Source organism: Biomphalaria glabrata, chromosome 1 (genome assembly GCF_947242115.1).
Source record: "Biomphalaria glabrata chromosome 1, xgBioGlab47.1, whole genome shotgun sequence".
NCBI classification, from domain to species: domain Eukaryota; kingdom Metazoa; phylum Mollusca; class Gastropoda; family Planorbidae; genus Biomphalaria; species Biomphalaria glabrata.
In genome coordinates, this window is record NC_074711.1 from 59701730 (window position 1) to 59721470 (window position 19741).

At 39.4% G+C, this 19741-nt stretch overlaps 1 protein-coding gene across 1 annotated transcript; it reads left to right on the forward strand.

Annotated features, from left to right (window-relative positions):
- The first annotated feature begins 408 nt into the window (after positions 1-408).
- On the forward strand, positions 409-4418 carry LOC129925331 (uncharacterized). The gene is made up of 3 exons (XM_056025066.1): positions 409-619; positions 1355-3673; positions 4396-4418. Exons 2-3 carry the CDS (start codon positions 2560-2562, stop codon positions 4416-4418), a joined length of 1137 nt encoding a protein of 378 aa, XP_055881041.1. The 5' UTR covers positions 409-619; positions 1355-2559.
- Positions 4419-19741: the final 15323 nt, after the last annotated feature.

Below are 19741 nucleotides of genomic sequence, written 5' to 3' on the forward strand. Positions count from 1 at the left end.
CAACCTAATTCAACCTGCGGGCCATTTTAATTTCCGACACTCGTTGTGACAAGTCAAAAACTCGCTGTCAGAGTCACTCTAAATTATCACAGCATTAATTATTATTTTTCATTATTTATTTATTTTATTTTAATTATTTCCCCATCCTACCCCTAAACTATTCACCCGCCACACCTTTTCCGCTCCAGGCTAGACTTAGTTGACCACCTTGGAGATAGCTAAGGCGCGTCCTTTCATTTATCTGCCCTTGATCGGGGAAAGGTAGACACACAATCTCTTTTGTCTTGCCCGCCGGATGTCTGAAGGACGATCGCGGTTGACACCACCTTGGTTTGAATGCAAGCTAATCCTTCTCCCCCCCCCCCTTCTCTCACGTCTCTCCTTGATCTAAGAGATTACCCTGGTTAACACACCGCGTGATACTCCAAGGTGCGGCTCTTGTCGGACTTCACCCACGTGTAAGATAATTCTTAGCCTAGGACATTTCCGGTGTCCGCCCACACTTTTCAGGCATATATATATAGTAAACCAACTCAAATCACCCTCTCTTTCTCATTCGAGCTGAGCTATCGAGTCTGGACTATATCACTTATTCTTTCTCCTAGAGGAATACCTGGTGGTAAGCCGAACTTAATCACAAGTTCCATCTTAATTACTCTGTGTATATTTCCATTGGATATTATCATGTGTATTTTGCTTAGTTCATTTATATTTAATTAGTGCATTGTGTATTTCTCACTGGCGTAAGTAGAAAACATAAACATGTCCTATGTATTTATTTATGTATTGCATTAATCTATTAATGCTACGTTGCTCAATTGATCGTTGATGCAACCATGTATATATTTGTACATCTTAGTCTATTTCCTTTATCTCGGTTGGCCGCCTTGATAATTTTACTATCGCACTAATACTGCGCTTAGAAAGGAGATATGAGTTATCTCCCCTGTATTGAATTATCTCCCCTTTACTCATGTTACTCTAATGAGAGTTGCGCCGCTTGAAGGGACATTCAAGCACGCTCCATTGTTCTCGACCCACGGTCATATGTAAACAATCATCTGGGTCGCTGACCACCGCCCAATTCAACCCCCCCCCCTTTCTTTCTCTATCCACCTGTGTTGTTTATTTGAGATTATTATTTCCCCTGCTATGTACATTTTATATTATTACTTTCCCTTTTATGTACATTTTTATATTGCTACTATCTGCCATCTATTTTCCAAATCCCATTTGTCATCATCTCCCCTTTATGCTCTAAAGCAATTTTACCAATCTGACGAATGCACCTCAGTCGAGAGCATCGATAAGATGTATGAGAGACATGTCCTAACTTGTCTTTATTTATCCGCAGCCTCCCTCAGGTGTCTGCCTATTTGTTTGATATCAAGAATCACCTACTATTTATGTGCTGAGTGCTATCCAGCACTGCACTGTCCTACTGAGACCTGCCTATTTATAGGATTACTTACCTGCCTATTTGCCTATCACCTATTGCCTAGTTATTGGATCAACGATCTATTTACCGGCAGTTGTGCTTAGTGCTATTCAGCACTGCACTTGCCTACTGAGATCTACTCAACTCTACCACTTGGCGCTATCGGCATTGCCCGCCTATTCGACAGCCCACCTGTCAAGCTATTAGGTGCGACGTCCCTACGGACTCAGGTCTGTGCGAGACGTCATAGCTACGCCAACCCTCTGCAACTCACTGGACATATCCTGTCAACTACGCTGCCCACGGCAGATCAGCTCTGCCCGCAGTAACCTTGTGCCCACGGTAGCAGGCCACCCGCCCTACTGTGCCCACTACAGATATTAGATTTTGGGGATTGAGACTCCACAAGAACTATATCGCCGGCGTCCCTCTATCCGCTAGAGCGCCACCTCCAGCTGCAGAACCTCAAGCCAGGACACAGCCAGCTGCGACATCAACAGGAAAACCAGCTAAGTCGGAGGACAAAGTGACATACTCTCTTATTAGGTGCAAGAGTGATGATTAAATCTAATATATTAGAGATAGATGCAAACCCTCCCCCTTTTTATTCTTATATGTATATTTATGTAAATAAATATTCTTCATTTTTAACTTTTGTATCTATCTTTCATTGCTTTGTCTCGTTGCGTGTCTGCTCCCGATTCATATGCTGATAGGTTGGGGTGTGATAGCTTTAAAAATAATCATCCCCTAGACATAAAACGTGCCAAACACACGTCACATTTCCCCACCTGTCACATTTTGGCGAGCCCGTCCGTGGATTTAACCCATTAGTACAGCAGGCACGAACAGGCAGCAATAACCAAATTTCCTATCAATATTTTTCTAAAAGCATTTATAAGTATCATCACTTCGCATTATCAAGAGTGTCACTTCTGTCATATTTTATTTATTACTATTATTGCATTTCATGTGTAATATTTCATTGCAGGAATTTTGTGATTAACGTAGGCAGACACCACATTCCCCTTTTACTCTTTCTTGCATTCAGCGGCTCCTTTCTACATTTTACCTCTCAATATCTTCCACCTCATCCTCTTCCTAATCCGGCCTCTTTAACCATGGACTTAGCGGAATTAGCTTCCGATTTCGAGGCTGAAGGAATATTAGGTGGATTTGAAGGTCTCGAGTTAGAAGACTACGTACGAAGACGGATTGAAAGGGCACAAAGAATGGAAGAATTGCGCAAAGCCCGTGAGCAGGAAATACTAGAAATCAGACAGCGCTATAGACCGCAGAGTTTGGAGCGGAACAGCACACCCGCAAGACAAGGTCAGGAAGCAGAGGAGAGTGGAATCATGACTCATGTCGAAACAGAGCACACCGCCCCATCAGACACAGACGTTGCTAATAAAGGTGAAACTACCACACCTGATGCCCCTTCTCTCGACCAGTCCACCTTGTCTACCCAGCCCAACCCTCCAGCTCAGTCTAATAGAACTTTAATCCAGCCCATGCCCTCAAGCAAACCCCAACCTAGAAAGGCACCAATCCAACAACCAGCCTTGCACAAAAGCTGCAACTACCCAGCACGTAAGCCTCGTCATAACGAGAACAACCAAGCCCACCGTGACTGCAACAACAGCACGCGTGGCAACAAAACTAACCGTGCCTACCGTGACTGCAACAACAGCATGCGTAGCCACCAACCCAACCGCCAAAAGCAGCAGGCCTCACAGAACATTTCAGTAATGACCGCGGTCCCCAAACCCTCTGCGTCTAATCAGCAAACACAGACTGATAGAGCAGCGGGCGACCCATACGTCATATCAACACTGACTGTGGCCCCTGAACACACTGCCCTTGGCCCTACGAAAACGGAAGTCCTACCGGCACTTCCTCACCCTGTCTCCTCTTCCCCCGGGGTAGAGAAGATTCTGGTTAACGGACGTTACGTCCGGTCCCTATTTGACACAGGCTGTGCAGTAAGCTCAGTTATCTGCAAAGCACTGGTTGATCCAGCTGATCTCACAGATAGAACTGTGACGATTCAGTCCCTTGACCGTGAGATTCCTCCAAAGGTTCTTCCTATCGCGAGGGTGCACGTGGAGTGCAGATACGTACATGGCACCATCGACGCCGCCGTCATGGACACGCCAGTATATGACTTCATTTTAGGCTCCAAATATGTCCCTCTTGGGGTTGTCAAAAAGCCATACTTTTCTCTGCCCGTCGGTAGATCGACGGAGCAGAAACGTGGCAGCAACCAGCTGGTTGGAAGCCCTGGTCGCCACACTAACACGCCCGGTCCCGACTCATCAGCGAAGCTCACACCACTCCGCCCTGGCATTGACTCTGCTAGGAAGTCACGAGTTAAGTCGTTTACCCGCGCTCGTGAGGGTCTACTTGACCCATGCTACTCAGACAAAATCATGCAACATTCCTCTGACATTGACAGTGTCAGAATGCCCCGAGATAAGATGAACCCTTGCTCTCGTGGACTCACTCCTCTTCATGGCTCCTCAGCCACCATTCCGAATCAACCTCCCCCTGGCAGTGATAGTGTCAGGAAGTCACGAGGTAAGCCGAACCCTCGCGCTCGTGAAGACTCTTCTCACCCTGGCTCCTCAGCCACCATTCAATATCAACCTTCCCCTGGCATTGACCGTGTCAGGAAGCCACGATGTAAGCCAAGTTATCGCAATCGTGGGGACGTTCTCCGGCAGAACTCCACATTCTTTATCAGGCCACTCTTCCCTGACATTGATCGTGTCAGACGATACCGAGGTAAGCTGATTACTTACTCTCGTGAAGAGGCGCCTCACAGCGGCTTCGGAGGTAAGCCCCAACAAGCACACGTGCCTTGGGCACCCCGCCTAAGCCCCAATCACGCTCCCCAATCCGCCCCAGGAAGGAATTATTACTCGCCCAATCACCCAATCTACTCTCCCAAGCAGCCCCATATGTTTCACCCAGGTGACTACATACTCCGGGACGGGAAGTAGACCACGGACAGACTTGGACAGACCCTCCTCCTGGCATGGCTATCCCTTTATTTCCAGATTTTTTTTTTAATGCTGTGATAACAACTGATCTTAAAGTTAGAGTGACATCAGTCTGCTCGCACTTTATGGATCTTTCTGCGATAGATCCATCTTGGCGGCGGCGTATGTGACAAGTCAAAAACTCGCTGTCAGAGTCACTCTAAATTATCACAGCATTAATTATTATTTTTCATTATTTATTTATTTTATTTTTAATTATTTCCCCATCCTACCCCTAAACTATTCACCCGCCACACCTTTTCCGCTCCAGGCTAGACTTAGTTGACCACCTTGGAGATAGCTAAGGCGCGTCCTTTCATTTATCTGCCCTTGATCGGGGAAAGGTAGACACACAATCTCTTTTGTCTTGCCCGCCGGATGTCTGAAGGACGATCGCGGTTGACACCACCTTGGTTTGAATGCAAGCTAATCCTTCTCCCCCCCCCCTTCTCTCACGTCTCTCCTTGATCTAAGAGATTACCCTGGTCAACACACCGCGTGATACTCCAAGGTGCGGCTCTTGTCGGACTTCACCCACGTGTAAGATAATTCTTAGCCTAGGACATTTCCGGTGTCCGCCCACACTTTTCAGGCATATATATATAGTAAACCAACTCAAATCACCCTCTCTTTCTCATTCGAGCTGAGCTATCGAGTCTGGACTATATCACTTATTCTTTCTCCTAGAGGAATACCTGGTGGTAAGCCGAACTTAATCACAAGTTCCATCTTAATTACTCTGTGTATATTTCCATTGGATATTATCATGTGTATTTTGCTTAGTTCATTTATATTTAATTAGTGCATTGTGTATTTCTCACTGGCGTAAGTAGAAAACATAAACATGTCCTATGTATTTATTTATGTATTGCATTAATCTATTAATGCTACGTTGCTCAATTGATCGTTGATGCAACCATGTATATATTTGTACATCTTAGTCTATTTCCTTTATCTCGGTTGGCCGCCTTGATAATTTTACTATCGCACTAATACTGCGCTTAGAAAGGAGATATGAGTTATCTCCCCTGTATTGAATTATCTCCCCTTTACTCATGTTACTCTAATGAGAGTTGCGCCGCTTGAAGGGACATTCAAGCACGCTCCATTGTTCTCGACCCACGGTCATATGTAAACAATCATCTGGGTCGCTGACCACCGCCCAATTCAACCCCCCCCCCTTTCTTTCTCTATCCACCTGTGTTGTTTATTTGAGATTATTATTTCCCCTGCTATGTACATTTTATATTATTACTTTCCCTTTTATGTACATTTTTATATTGCTACTATCTGCCATCTATTTTCCAAATCCCATTTGTCATCATCTCCCCTTTATGCTCTAAAGCAATTTTACCAATCTGACGAATGCACCTCAGTCGAGAGCATCGATAAGATGTATGAGAGACATGTCCTAACTTGTCTTTATTTATCCGCAGCCTCCCTCAGGTGTCTGCCTATTTGTTTGATATCAAGAATCACCTACTATTTATGTGCTGAGTGCTATCCAGCACTGCACTGTCCTACTGAGACCTGCCTATTTATAGGATTACTTACCTGCCTATTTGCCTATCACCTATTGCCTAGTTATTGGATCAACGATCTATTTACCGGCAGTTGTGCTTAGTGCTATTCAGCACTGCACTTGCCTACTGAGATCTACTCAACTCTACCACTTGGCGCTATCGGCATTGCCCGCCTATTCGACAGCCCACCTGTCAAGCTATTAGGTGCGACGTCCCTACGGACTCAGGTCTGTGCGAGACGTCATAGCTACGCCAACCCTCTGCAACTCACTGGACATATCCTGTCAACTACGCTGCCCACGGCAGATCAGCTCTGCCCGCAGTAACCTTGTGCCCACGGTAGCAGGCCACCCGCCCTACTGTGCCCACTACAGATATTAGATTTTGGGGATTGAGACTCCACAAGAACTATATCGCCGGCGTCCCTCTATCCGCTAGAGCGCCACCTCCAGCTGCAGAACCTCAAGCCAGGACACAGCCAGCTGCGACATCAACAGGAAAACCAGCTAAGTCGGAGGACAAAGTGACATACTCTCTTATTAGGTGCAAGAGTGATGATTAAATCTAATATATTAGAGATAGATGCAAACCCTCCCCCTTTTTATTCTTATATGTATATTTATGTAAATAAATATTCTTCATTTTTAACTTTTGTATCTATCTTTCATTGCTTTGTCTCGTTGCGTGTCTGCTCCCGATTCATATGCTGATAGGTTGGGGTGTGATAGCTTTAAAAATAATCATCCCCTAGACATAAAACGTGCCAAACACACGTCACATTTCCCCACCTGTCACACTCGTGTCGCGGGGCACATGACCAAAAAAAGTTAAAAAAAAACAACAACTTGAAATTGACCTGAAACTATTTCATTTAAAAACCCGTGGATCTAGTAAGGACATTAATAATTTGGTATATTTAAAGTTTATCCTTAATCTAGTTTTTTCAACGTGTCTGGAAATGGCATTAATTCTCTATTTAAATTGTTAGCAACTTAGTAGTTAGCCTAGCCATTAATTCATGTTCTTCTCTTTTTTATGGTCAATATTCCCATGGATCCTCCGCGTCATAATTGTTTTTTTTATGCTGCTGCTGTATGTTGTTTATTAAAACAGCCAGACATTCTTTATAAAAAAAAGTGTGTTGGCTTATTACCATGTTCCGCAAAAAAAAAATCCGTTCAATGGTTCTGGTAGATTCTTAATTTCCTTTTCATAAAGGAACAAATGTTAAAGCTCGTGGTACCAATTTATCCAAGGAAAAGTGAGGGCCCTAACGTAGGTAAATATACATTTTTCAACCTTTATATTTTTTAAAGGGGTGGTGAGATTTTCTACACTTTATACCGACGTTTCGACTGGCCAAATGGATCCTCGTCACGGGCTGGATCTGGCCCGCGGGCCGTATTTTGGGCATCACTGTTGTTACGTCTTCATATTGGATGAGACTCTTTAGACATGAAAACGACAAATCCCAGTTTATAAATACTTTACTCTTTATTAATACTGAAAACACTTTCTTGTTCACATTCCTCCATTTTGGTTCTTCCCTCCTTTCAACACGCAATCGCACCATTTCACATTCACACTAAGATGCGCACGTAACACCCCCCCTGTTTAACAAGTTCGATGCACATCGAACGTCCAAAATACAAATCACTGAATATATTATCAGACTATTCCAAGTTAAAAAAAATCGGTAACATATAAAACCATAATGTAATAACTAAACAAAATCAAACACAATGTCATGTTAATACCAATACAATCCCAACATGAAATAACAATTATATTCATCACAATAATAACTGTTATTATGAGCAATTGAAACCACTTATGTTAACATTTATCTATAAGTAATCATATTTCTATCAATACAACTCCCCACTCATAATTGTATGCCTGTACAAAACACCATCATTCCAGTCGTAATCAAACAAAGTCTATCTTGCTCCATGCATCTTGTAACAACAATATTCAATTCATTACACATATATTTATTCATTGTAGAATAGAACAATAAATAATGTCCATCATTCTTACCTTTTCTAATCATATCTATATAATTCTAACATTATTGACATGCCATCCTTTCCGCTTCCCTCATTTGCAATGATGTCCCATTGTGATTCTACTACCTAATGATCTAGCTGTACTGTTTTCTAGGCTGCTAATATCCCTCTCTTTTCTCGTATACGCCTCTTCACTATTGTACCTTGAATCCTTAATTCTAATTAACTGTTGACACTGTCTTCTAATATGCCCCCTTTTCCCACAATTAAAGCATAAGATGTATGGATTTGTACGTCTGTATGTGGGCTTATATCGCTTTCCCTGTACCACTGATTGCCTTACTTTACTTTGATTTGGACCCATTCTTATTGCATTGCTTTCTACCTTATCTGTTAATTCTTTCTTCTCGTGCTCTCTGCTACCCATGTCCTCTGATGTATGAGATCTTATGTCTTCTTCCACATCCCCATTTCTACCTCGCGTAGACTTTATCCCATAATATTTCTTCCAATTCTCAATCTCCCTTACTGAACATATTTTCACCCCATGAATATTCCCAATAATTAAATCTATCTCAACCTGATCTACAACACAAGCTTCCACTGTCCCCTTAACATACGGTGTGTCTATACTAACTTTAGCAATCGGTAATTGTACAATATTCCCATTAAACATAACACACTTCCTAGATTCGCCTGTATATTCATGGTCTTCCACTAAATTCTTATTCACTCCAATAATAGTGCTCCCAGTATCCCTGATGGTCTTGGCTGCCTTGTTCCCTACGAATGTCTGAAAAATCTCCAATGTTCCAGTATCAGATGACAATGATAAGCCTTGCTCTATTCTACCTTTCTCCCAGTCCATTCTTTCCTGTCTGTTTCCTTGATATCTTCCGTTGCGGCTATCATTTTGTCTTTCATATGTACCACTTCTATACTGTCTATCCTGTGTCTCCCTTGTTCTGTGAGATTTATTCTGTGTCTCACATGTTCTGTTAAAGGCAACTATTTCTTCTATATCACTGCCTCTAGATAATTTCTTCTCGGGATGTGCCACTTTATAAGCCCTTATCAGTCTTACTATGTCTTCTATGGATTTCGGTTTCCTCTCCAACAGAAATATTTTTAATTCCTCCTGACACTCGTACATCAATTTGTCCAGCATGAGAAATGTCTTAAGACTGTCAAAGGTTTTTTCTACCTCAGCGGTTTCTATCCAGTTATCGAAATGGCTGCTCATTTTGTCCAAGAAGGTCTGCGGGCCATCCTCTGGTTCTATCTCACAATTAACAAACTGTTGGCGATAGAAAGCTTCTGTTTTCCCGAAAGTTCTAAGTAGTTGTTCTTTCACAATGCTGTAGTTACCCTGGTTCATACATATTTTTGAAGGCACCTCCGCTGTAAATGATCTCGACAATAAGAATGTCCATTTGTCTTCAGGGTACTCCAGTTCTCTCATTTCTATCTCGAACTTCTTCAAAAAAATGTCTATGTCCATTTTGTCTTCGTTGAATATCAAACCTTTATATTTTGCCAGTTTATTCCCTGTAGAGTCACTCTTTCTTTTATCATTCTCTTTTCCTTGGTCTGTTTTTAACTTTTTCTCTGCTGTCTCTTTTTCAAATGCTAATCTTTCTCTTTCAATGGCGACTAATTCATTTTTCTTTTCCCTTTCAATTGCTACTATCTCCTTATCCTTTTCTCTTTCTCTTTTGTCCTCCTTATCTAATCTCTCCTTTTCTTTGTCTCTTTCCATCGCTAATCTCTCCTTTTCTTTGTCTCTTTCCATCGCTAATCTCTCCTTTTCTTTTTCCCTTTCTCTTTTGTCCTCTTTATCTAATCTCTCCTTTTCTTTGTCTCTTTCCATCGCTAATCTCTCCCTCTCCATTAACCTTTCTTATACGTATTTTCTTAGTTCTGCCCCTTCAAGCTCCAACAACCTTCCCTCTTCCTTCAACGCTGCTACCTCAGCCTTGTCCGCCATAGTTGATTACTAATAATATCGAATCGAATGTTCTCCTGTCTCTAGATCTAGACTATACTATCTCTACTGTCTGCTGACAGGAGATCCCCTGTGAATAGAGGGATACGTGGGTTACCTTTGCGTTGGGCGCCACTTGTTACGTCTTCATATTGGATGAGACTCTTTAGACATGAAAACGACAAATCCCAGTTTATAAATACTTTACTCTTTATTAATACTGAAAACACTTTCTTGTTCACATTCCTCCATTTTGGTTCTTCCCTCCTTTCAACACGCAATCGCACCATTTCACATTCACACTAAGATGCGCACGTAACAACTGTCATAGACCATTCATTCAAATAAGTTTATAACGTCTTACTAACAACTGTGTTGAACGCATCGTGTTAGACTTGAGAATTTGTGATAATAGAACTGTGTTACGGTCGTAGCGCAGCTTGGTGTGAATGAAAATTTGAATTTGGATATTGAATGGAAGTGGGATGAAAAAGTGGCAGTTAGAGAAATAGGAACATGGAGCGAGTTGAAACAAGTATGTTTACGTAATTTGTGATAATATTAATTAAAGTCTTTTTTAATTGGAACCTCAGAATATTTGTTCATTTTTTATTTATCTACTATTTTCCAAGAGTCTTGTGTCGTAACAAACTGATAATAGTTTTTATCTTGTCCTATGCAAATAAATTGGCATTTTACAGAGCTCAATTGTAATTTTGAAAAATGAAAAGAAACAGTATTAAACTTATGGACCAAACCATCTTTTTTTTTTGTAAACTATCAGGGACCCTAATTTCAAGGAAGTCTATAATGCATTGTTATCCCTACACTTAAAAGCATGATAAGGAATATGGACAACAGATGTGACCAAATCATGTGAGATAACAGAATAGTAATAGTTTTTAAGAGTTCTTTTCAAGACTTGCCTTATTCATAGCGCGAAAATTCAAGACAGACAGACAGATATATAGATTGATAAATTCGTAAAAATACAATTTATTGATTTATTTAACAATCTTGAAATCTCTAAAACCACATAAAAAAGCTGAAATGCTTCATACATACAATCCTCTTAACTGTTAAATGTTATAACAATAGAAGTCATCTATTACATTTTTTTAGATATAGTCGGTAAGCCCCCTTAAATACAGTGGCGTAGCATGATACCCGTGGGCCCGGGTTCAAGAACATATTGGTGGGCCCCCTCCCCCAAAAAGACAAATACAGTGTATGACTAAACAATTGAGTAATCTGAATGTATTGGTACATTGACCAAAAGACATTCCAATGCAAGAAGAGAAGCTTTTTAATCATCTTATTACGTTTGACTCTGTTAGAAGTCTCCAACACGAATTAAAAGTCAATGTTTGTACAATTTTTGAACAGAATGAAACGAAATAACGGAGTTTCAAATATATAAAGAAATGTTTTATGATTTCAAGTTCCCATTCTTTTCATTGACAATCCTAAAACACTTCAAGGTGTAAAACTTTCAAACATTGATACAAACCAGTATCTAGTTCTACATCCATTATTCAACAGTAAATAGATCGAAGATTTAATTATTGAACATTTCTCTGGCCTTCTAAGTAGCAAAGTAAGAAACCAGTGCATCTATTTCTTAATGCGCGAGTGGATTCTTCTGATGAAACAATGCCCAAAAGCCATTCTAGTCACCAATCATATTGGAAGCACCTTCATAGCTTTGGCCTAGTAGTTTATTTAAGGATAAATGTTGTTGTTTTTTTAATTACTTGGACCATTTGTTCAGCAAATTCTGCTGACGTTTGATACTCACATATATGAAACGCTACACAATCTAATTTCTATTTCTTTGGATGTTCCGTCATCGGAGATCACTGAACAGTATCAAAAAAATAATACGAATTAGATATCAACTTTTTATTTGTCTTGAGCGCTGCCACCAATGAAAGAGACAAATGGTACAGAATGGATATCCTATAGTACCGGTATTTTGTCCAGAACTGCATTGCCCAACAGATCTATTATTTCGTTTTGAATCTGTGGGGGTTTGATTTTCTGTCATATTTGAATATTCATAGCAATTTTCTGATGTTTTTGTATAAATATATGGCGTTAAATTTCTTTAAGAGCAATGAACCAAGTTTCAACCAAATACTAAGCATTGGTCAGTGAAAGGCACTATTCCATGATACATTTAGTTACCTGTCTATCTTCTAGATCTTGTTATAAACCTGCTCCCCAAGTTTCTTCATTCATTGCAATAGCACAAAACCTAGTCAATTTGAACGATTCCTACGTTAACACTCTGATGTTTTTTTGGCTTTCGAAATGTTTAATGTTATTTTTTATTTTGTTTAGATTTCATCTCCTCTTTATTATGATATAATGATTACATTAAAATTTTGTATACAACACAGAAGACAACAGAACAATGCGATGAAGACTATCGAGGACACATCGTCTTGATTGAATGTCTTACACTATTTCACAATGTAAACTTTTCGGATTCAATAGTTGTTGTTTTTTATGTCAGACTAATTTTTTGTTTATGTCAAGACTAAATTTTTTATGTCAGGCTAATTTTTTTTTGGGTCAGACTACCAGATTATACTTTCACTTACAATAGCACACAAGACAAACAGGTTAACGCATCCACGTTGAGCAGTCAAGGTTATTGAGAAGTTGTATATAGTTCCTGATCATTTACACTGTTCAAACTAATATACCCGCTGCAGTTCATCAATTATAAATTCATAGTCGCAGATATATGAGCATATAATACTATTGAGCAGTCAATGTTATTGAGAAGTTGAATATAGTTCATGATCAAATACACTTGTGAGCGTGCGACCCCAGGTGTATTTGTTATCTATTTTTATCTGTATTTCGATCTGTTTACTTTATATAGGCCAGGCTAGAATAATTTAATTTAGTGTCTTTTCTTCTTGCATAGGTCAGTGCTGTGTGTTTGTAGTTTCCGCTATTTATAACTTCTGCTAGTTTTAGTCTTTTTCTGTTATTTGTGTTTTACTCGTAGAGGAAAAGTAGTTTTAAAAATAGTTAACTAGCCTTAGAGTTGTTGGCACTGTTTCCATTTTTTTGTCCCTAGTTGGTTCTGCTTATTTTTGTCTCTGACATTAGTGCTTGATTAGTTGTTATTTTTTAATTTCAGTTTATGTGCAGGTCTGTGGGCGGTATAGAGCCCCCATATGAGTTTAGAATAAAAATAACTTTTTATCTTCCTATTTGTATTTTTGTAAAATTAAATTTTAAGGTTCTCTTTTTAATGATGTTTAATTTGGTATATAATGTTGTGTAGTCCGTGTCTTTAGTAATTTTCTAGATTTTATTATAGCGTACGGCTAGGTACAAATTAGGGAAATCAGTAGTCCAGTTTAGTTTTAGGTAATTAGCGTGACGTCATGCTCTCCGATATGTTCGCGCTGACCAGTTATAGCTAGCTCCGGAACCACGTTGAGCCCTCTTTTGTCTTGACCAGTGGTCAGTGCTGACAGTAGTGCCTGTGTAAAGTTAATTGTGTGTAGTGTAATTTCAGCTGGGACCGCCTGTAAGTTGGAAAATGTTTTAATTTTTACTTCTTTAGTTTATATTTGTATTAGTTATTCCTACATCTACTGTTTTAGTCTAGATGTAGACTGATTAGTAGTGATTAGTAGAGTGACATCACTGGCTAGTTAATTAGCCATGATTACCTCTGATGGAACCGGATGTTCCGTAAACTTGAGTAGCGTCACCCCCTTGCGTCATCCTTAATGATCCCCTTATTGTTTGTCCATGTGTAAATATTTTATGTCCCCTATGTATTTGTATTAATATCTTATTGCTAGGATAACCACTCCATTAAGTTGGCATGTTGCCGATTTTAATTTTTAATGTAGAAGATGGCTGCGTCCTACTCAACGCTCCATGATGGCGGCTTTGTTAAGCCAAATCTAGATTTGTTATTGTTGTCTAGCCCAACTGGTGTTGTGGCATAGACATTAACTTTTACTCAGGTATTGCTTTCATTAGCTACAGGCTGGTAGTGAATATTACCTTATGTCTGTATTATTTTGTATGTGTTAGTCTAGATCTAATTCATTAATATTTTGTCATTATGTCTTATGTTTTATGTATTTGTAATTGCAGGCTATAATTCCTGTCGTTACATCTACTGTAACTGCCGTTACGTCTACTGCCTAACTGTGCGGTAGTACTGTCATTATTTCCACTGCCTAGCTGCCTTTATTAGTATATTATTGCCACAGTTAAGCTGTCTGCTGTACTGTTATGTTTAGTGTTGGTATTTTTAGGTGTAATCTAGTAAAGATAGTTAGACATTTGGGTTTCTTATTAGTGTTGGTAGTGGTATAGTCAGGTTGATTAGTTGCTTATTTCTAAGTTTATTTAGTTGTTTCTGTAAAGTTTATCTTTTTTTTGTATTCATTTATATTTTTATTGCTTTGTAAGTTTGTTGTGAATAAAGTGTATTTATATTTTGTTTTATAAATTTAGTTTAGTTTGTTCTTTTAGTCAGCTAGATTAGTTTAGTTTAGTTTAATTGTGCTGTCTGGTTGCTTAGGCGACTCTAGCCCCTTGGTCGCAGACCGAGGTGCACAGATTGGGCCCACCCAGTAGCGCAAACATCTGCCTGCTGTATAAAATTTAATGTTGAGCAGCAGTAAGAATAGGTTCTCTCCCACTCGCGCCTGCCTGACCTGCTCACATTTTTGGTGTCAGAAGTGGGATCTGTGCTTGAGTGGCCAGACGCACATTATTTTTTTGAGGCTTTTGTTAGGTTGATTTAGGTTTTGGTTAGGCTTCGTTAGCGCATTGTTAGGATTGCATAGGTTGGTATTAGTTTTAGGTTTTGATAGCAGTAGGAATCAGTGTTGGAGAATTTATTTTGTTGTTGGTTGTTAGAATATAGAATATGGATAGTTTAGTTTGTTGTTTGAGTTTTGTTTTATGTAGTGGTCTTCGTTATGGTCAGTAGTGAGTTGGTTTTAATGTTACTTGGAGATGTAGTTCTAGGAAGTTGTTGTAGTGCGTTGTGAGGTAGTTAGTATTGTTGTTATGGGTTAGGGTTAGAGTTGAAGTGTTAGGTTAGATTGGCAGAATGGCAGCAGCGGCAGGAAGGATGCAGCGGTCCCAGGCTGATGTCGAGGTGCCTCGGAAGAGTGATCTGAGAGGATACAAGTCTGCAGCTCTCCCATGCCTGCGGAGAGATGTCGGCCCCAGTGTTGACAGATGGCGAGAAGACTGTTCAAGTCTTGATTGATGGGAGGTCATCGTCAAACTTGGCTATCAAGTACTAATGGATGATGTGAAGCACTACTACCAGGACTTAGGCAGTTCTGGTTCTGACCTCATACAGGTAGCCATGTACTGGCCTGACAGAATTGCCCCACTGCCACCTCTGTGTTATATAAATAACTGGGCCAGTTTGTCCTATTTAGGACGACTGACAGCCCATTTGAAACGTATAGTTTATGGCTCTCACATCTTGAGGACGCCACTGAAGAAAGTCTTCCACGCCATCTTTCTGAAGACTGTAAACCGCATGGATTTCACTCCTTACTTACTGGGTGTCCTGTGTCAGCCGCTGGTCATCTCTACTGGACAGCGGTGGTGGACCGGCCATAGATGTAGAAGTCTTCAGGAGCAGAGCAAACCTGTGGTGTCTTTTTCCTTTTTTAAAATTTTTTTATATGTTCTTACCACACTGTTCATTGTGTGGCTACTTTTATGCTTTGAATGGTTTTATGAACAGGCAAGGAAAAAAAAAGAATGGGACGATATGGAAACGATTGTCACCCTAAACGCACGGTTAGGGCTAGCCACCATTGCAATTTACAAAACCTGATGCAAAGCAAATCTTTACAAGGACATCGCTGTCTGTAGTGCGGTCTTGCCACCGTATGTCCATGATGGAGCGCAAGCATCTTTGGTGGAAGCGCAAAAAGTTCAACCCCAAGTTCTTAAAAAGTCAAGAGTCATGGGCCCAAGCGCAGTGGGCCCCTAATGGTCGTGGGCCCGGGTTCATTGAGCCCCTTCGCGACATGGATGCTACGCCACTGCTTAAATAGCCGAATCCCATATATAAAGCTTAAATACAAATGTTTTATAGTATACAATATATTACTTCCTCATTAAAAAATAAAAAGAAAATTGGTCAGTACGAAGATCTACCTCACGACATTAGTAGGCCCTACTATTAGTACAGCGCTTTCAAACTCTTGATTTAATATTGCAATATGGCACCTAAATCTAAACTTTCTATATCTATTTCTTTGATACTGCTGGTTTGACTAATTTTTGTATAAATTTGGCAAAATGGAAACGAGGGCTTTAGCTAAGAAACAAAATCCGCAATTTAAATTCATGTTGTGGATCGCAAGATTAGTCTAATCAAATGTCTAACAAAATGTTTTTTTTTAGAAAATTTGGTGTTTCTCTTTATATTACATCACATTTTTTTAGGATGTCTTAATGCTTAAAATGTAAGCTATGGTATTAGGTATATAATAATTACATGAGCAAACATAAAGCGTAAATCAGTTTCTAAATTCTGATCTGCACAGCGATATGATTATTATAACAAACTTGTCAGTATACTATCCTGGGGAAGGGGGGGGGGTAATATGTGATCCCAAGTTGGGCTAAATTAGGATCCCATGTCTTTTTGACTGTTTATTTGTTTACCCCAAACTGTATCGGCACTGCCATTTCTTTGGATACATCAGCAGCGTGGAGATGTGTGGGCGATATCGTTCAGACCACAGCTAATGCCCAGGCATTCATCTCACCGAGATGATCATAGTCGCTTCGAGACTGAAGGAGGCCAGAGATCGAGAGAGAGAGAGAGAGAGAGATTTGCTTACCTTTTACATCTAGATTATTCTAGATCATACTAGGTGGTGAGTGTTCAAGCAGAAGAAACACCAAGATAATCAACTCTTATACAAGCTGACTTAGCCAATAATATTAATTAAAATGAAGACAATTATTTCTTCTCATCAGCTCCGGCATGCGCGCGGTTCACTTTACACAGTCACTTCCTTAATTGTCTACTTAACAGAAGAGTTTATTCTTGATAGCGTAGTCATCAGTGATTAGAAATAGGTAGACAATAGCTTTGAATGTATTGTCTGCGACCAATTCATTTTACAAACATTACTATAATGATCTTCTAATCTCATAGATTACAGATGTTACTTCAAAAGAGAATATAATAAACTCCAGTGCATTTCATTTGCCTATCTAGACATGCATGTTAATAAGTGACTAAAATCTGCTATGTCGTGAGTTGTCCCTTGTTGATCCATGCCATAGAGATATGGAATCAGAAATATACCTTTCTGTCTTTTTTGAGTTTATTTTGTTTTCTGTGTAAATTATGGTTTAGTGATATATATATCATTGCTACTTTACAATTATATCTTTGTGTCCTGGGGTGTCTCTAATACAGATTTTACTAATGGTGGTACTTTAAAGTCAGGTACCCTTTAGACTACTTTAGAGTTAAGTTGACTCAGGAGCGCCCTAAAAATCCAGAAATTCAAAATCTCAGTCTTCACCGAGAATCGAACCCAAGAACACAGATTCGGAAGCAAAGCGCTTAACCACTTAGCCACAGCGCCCATACTATTTAATCCTACCCTTCCTTAACTCTTCCCAACATACGTCATTATTTTAAATTCATATACTAATGGATTCTATTTTGATAACTAAATATAAATACGTCAGTTCGCTCTAGACCAGGAATTCTCAACCTGTGAGTCGCGACCCCCTTGGGGTTCGATTGACGATATACCAGGGGTCGCCTAAAACCATCAAAAATATATATTGTTTTTGTGTATTCTTCTATTGCTGTGTGGGTGGAGGTCGCGGCATGGTGGGGGATTGTAAAAAAGGGGTCGCTGAGCTTAAAAGGTTGAGAACCGCTACTCTAGACAATGGGCTGAAATGTGATAATCAAATGGACCTCATTACCAAAACGAAAGGTCAAGTGATAATATTGATAGAACAACGAAAAAAACTGTCACGTGATAACCACTGTTGGTTAAAATTAGATCGTAATTTGTATAGAAGAGATAGGGAAGCACGTGGCTCAATGTTGTTTATTTACGATTGGTGTATGAGGTCCATTCTACGATAATCTAGTAAATAGATGCTAAGTAGTTCTTTTCAAAAGTCTTTTCATATAGCGCTGAACAAAAGTTTTAGAATCGAATCTATATTACATTTCTTTCTCAATGGTATGCTTTTTAAATTGTTTTCAAAGCGGTTTTTTTTTTTTTTCAGATAAATAGATAAACAGCCAAACAGAAAAAGGTTTAAATTGAAAATGGATAGAAAGATAGATGAATGATAAATAGATTGATAGATAGATAAGGAGATATACAGAGACACAGATAGACACACACACACACACATATATTTATATGCTAATATACACAATTCTTATTTTGTACTTTTTTTTTACAAAATAATTAATTACTGGCTTACTGGAGTATGAAATATCGCGGTTTGTGTTCTGCGTAGCAAAAGGTCACTCGTTTAGGTGTATGATCTTTAGTCCAGCTAAAACTAATTGAGATTTATATCCAAGTAATCAAACTCGTTGCCCGTGTAGAGGTGTGGCTTGTACTCCAGCCACGTGATTGAAATTTATCTCTAAATAAGCAAACTCGTTGCCCGTGTAGAGGTGTGGCATGAAGTCCAGCCCCCTAACTCAGTTGCCTGTTGTGACCTCTAGAGAGTGCATACGTCCATCGTATCGGACTTGTGGTCACCTGTCTATCAATGATCACAATGTGATGAACAAAACAAAAAAAAAGAGGTTGGAGTTGTTCATCTCTACTCCTGGAGATATACCTGGTTGCCAGTGTAAAGGTGTGGCTTGAAGTCCAGCCACAAATAAAGATTTACTACCAAGTAAACAAACTCAGTTCCCTCGTAGGATGTGACCTCTAGAGAGTGCCTGAAATTAGACCTACGTCCATCGTATTTGACTGTCACCAGTCTATCAATAAACTCAATGTCATGGACTAAACAAATAAAAAGAGGGTGAGAGTTATTCAATTCTACCTCAGGAGATTTACCTGCACATGTAGACAAACGTCTGATCAGCATGACGTAGTCAAGGAATATAACATCTTAACATGTTAACTAACTCACACAAAGGTTAAAGGTCAAGACAAATTGAAAAAATGTGAAAGCCATTGCTGCTCTTTATGTAAAGTGTATTGATAATGCAAAATTTAATTTCTATTAATATTAACACGCCTTTATAATAAAAGATGTTTGGTTTATATTGATATAGGCCCTATTTGTTAAGCATATTATTATGTTTTAAATATAAAAAAAATAATACCTTCTATAACAGACATTAATCGAACGAGGTCTACTTTATGCATATTTAGTAGGTACAAGACGTACTTTGTACTATTCGGCCAACTTTGTGGAAGTGATATTCGGCTAGAGACGGTTCTTCTATCCGTTTCTCCCCTAATAGGATCGAACCCGGGACCTCTGTTTCAGAAGCCAAGCGTTTTATAGCTTTACCTACCTCCATGTTAACATCTATATTTATACTTGACCATACAACATGAAATCTTTATATTTATTGTTTGAAAATACTTTGAACCACTTTAACGTCTTCAGATCAGCATTTGTTTAATCAACATTGGAAATCCCTGACCAGTCTATTAACTAGTAAATTCATTTCATCCTAAAGATACATATCAACTTAA

Excerpts from the sequence above, each read along its gene's own strand:
- LOC129925331 (XM_056025066.1), top strand. The coding sequence starts at position 2,560 with ATGGACTTAGCGGAATTAGCTTCCGATTTCGAGGCTGAAGGAATATTA. Across the intron at positions 3,674-4,395 it reads ATACTTTTCTCTGCCCGTCG|CCCCATATGTTTCACCCAGG; the intron begins GTAGATCGACGG and ends TCTCCCAAGCAG.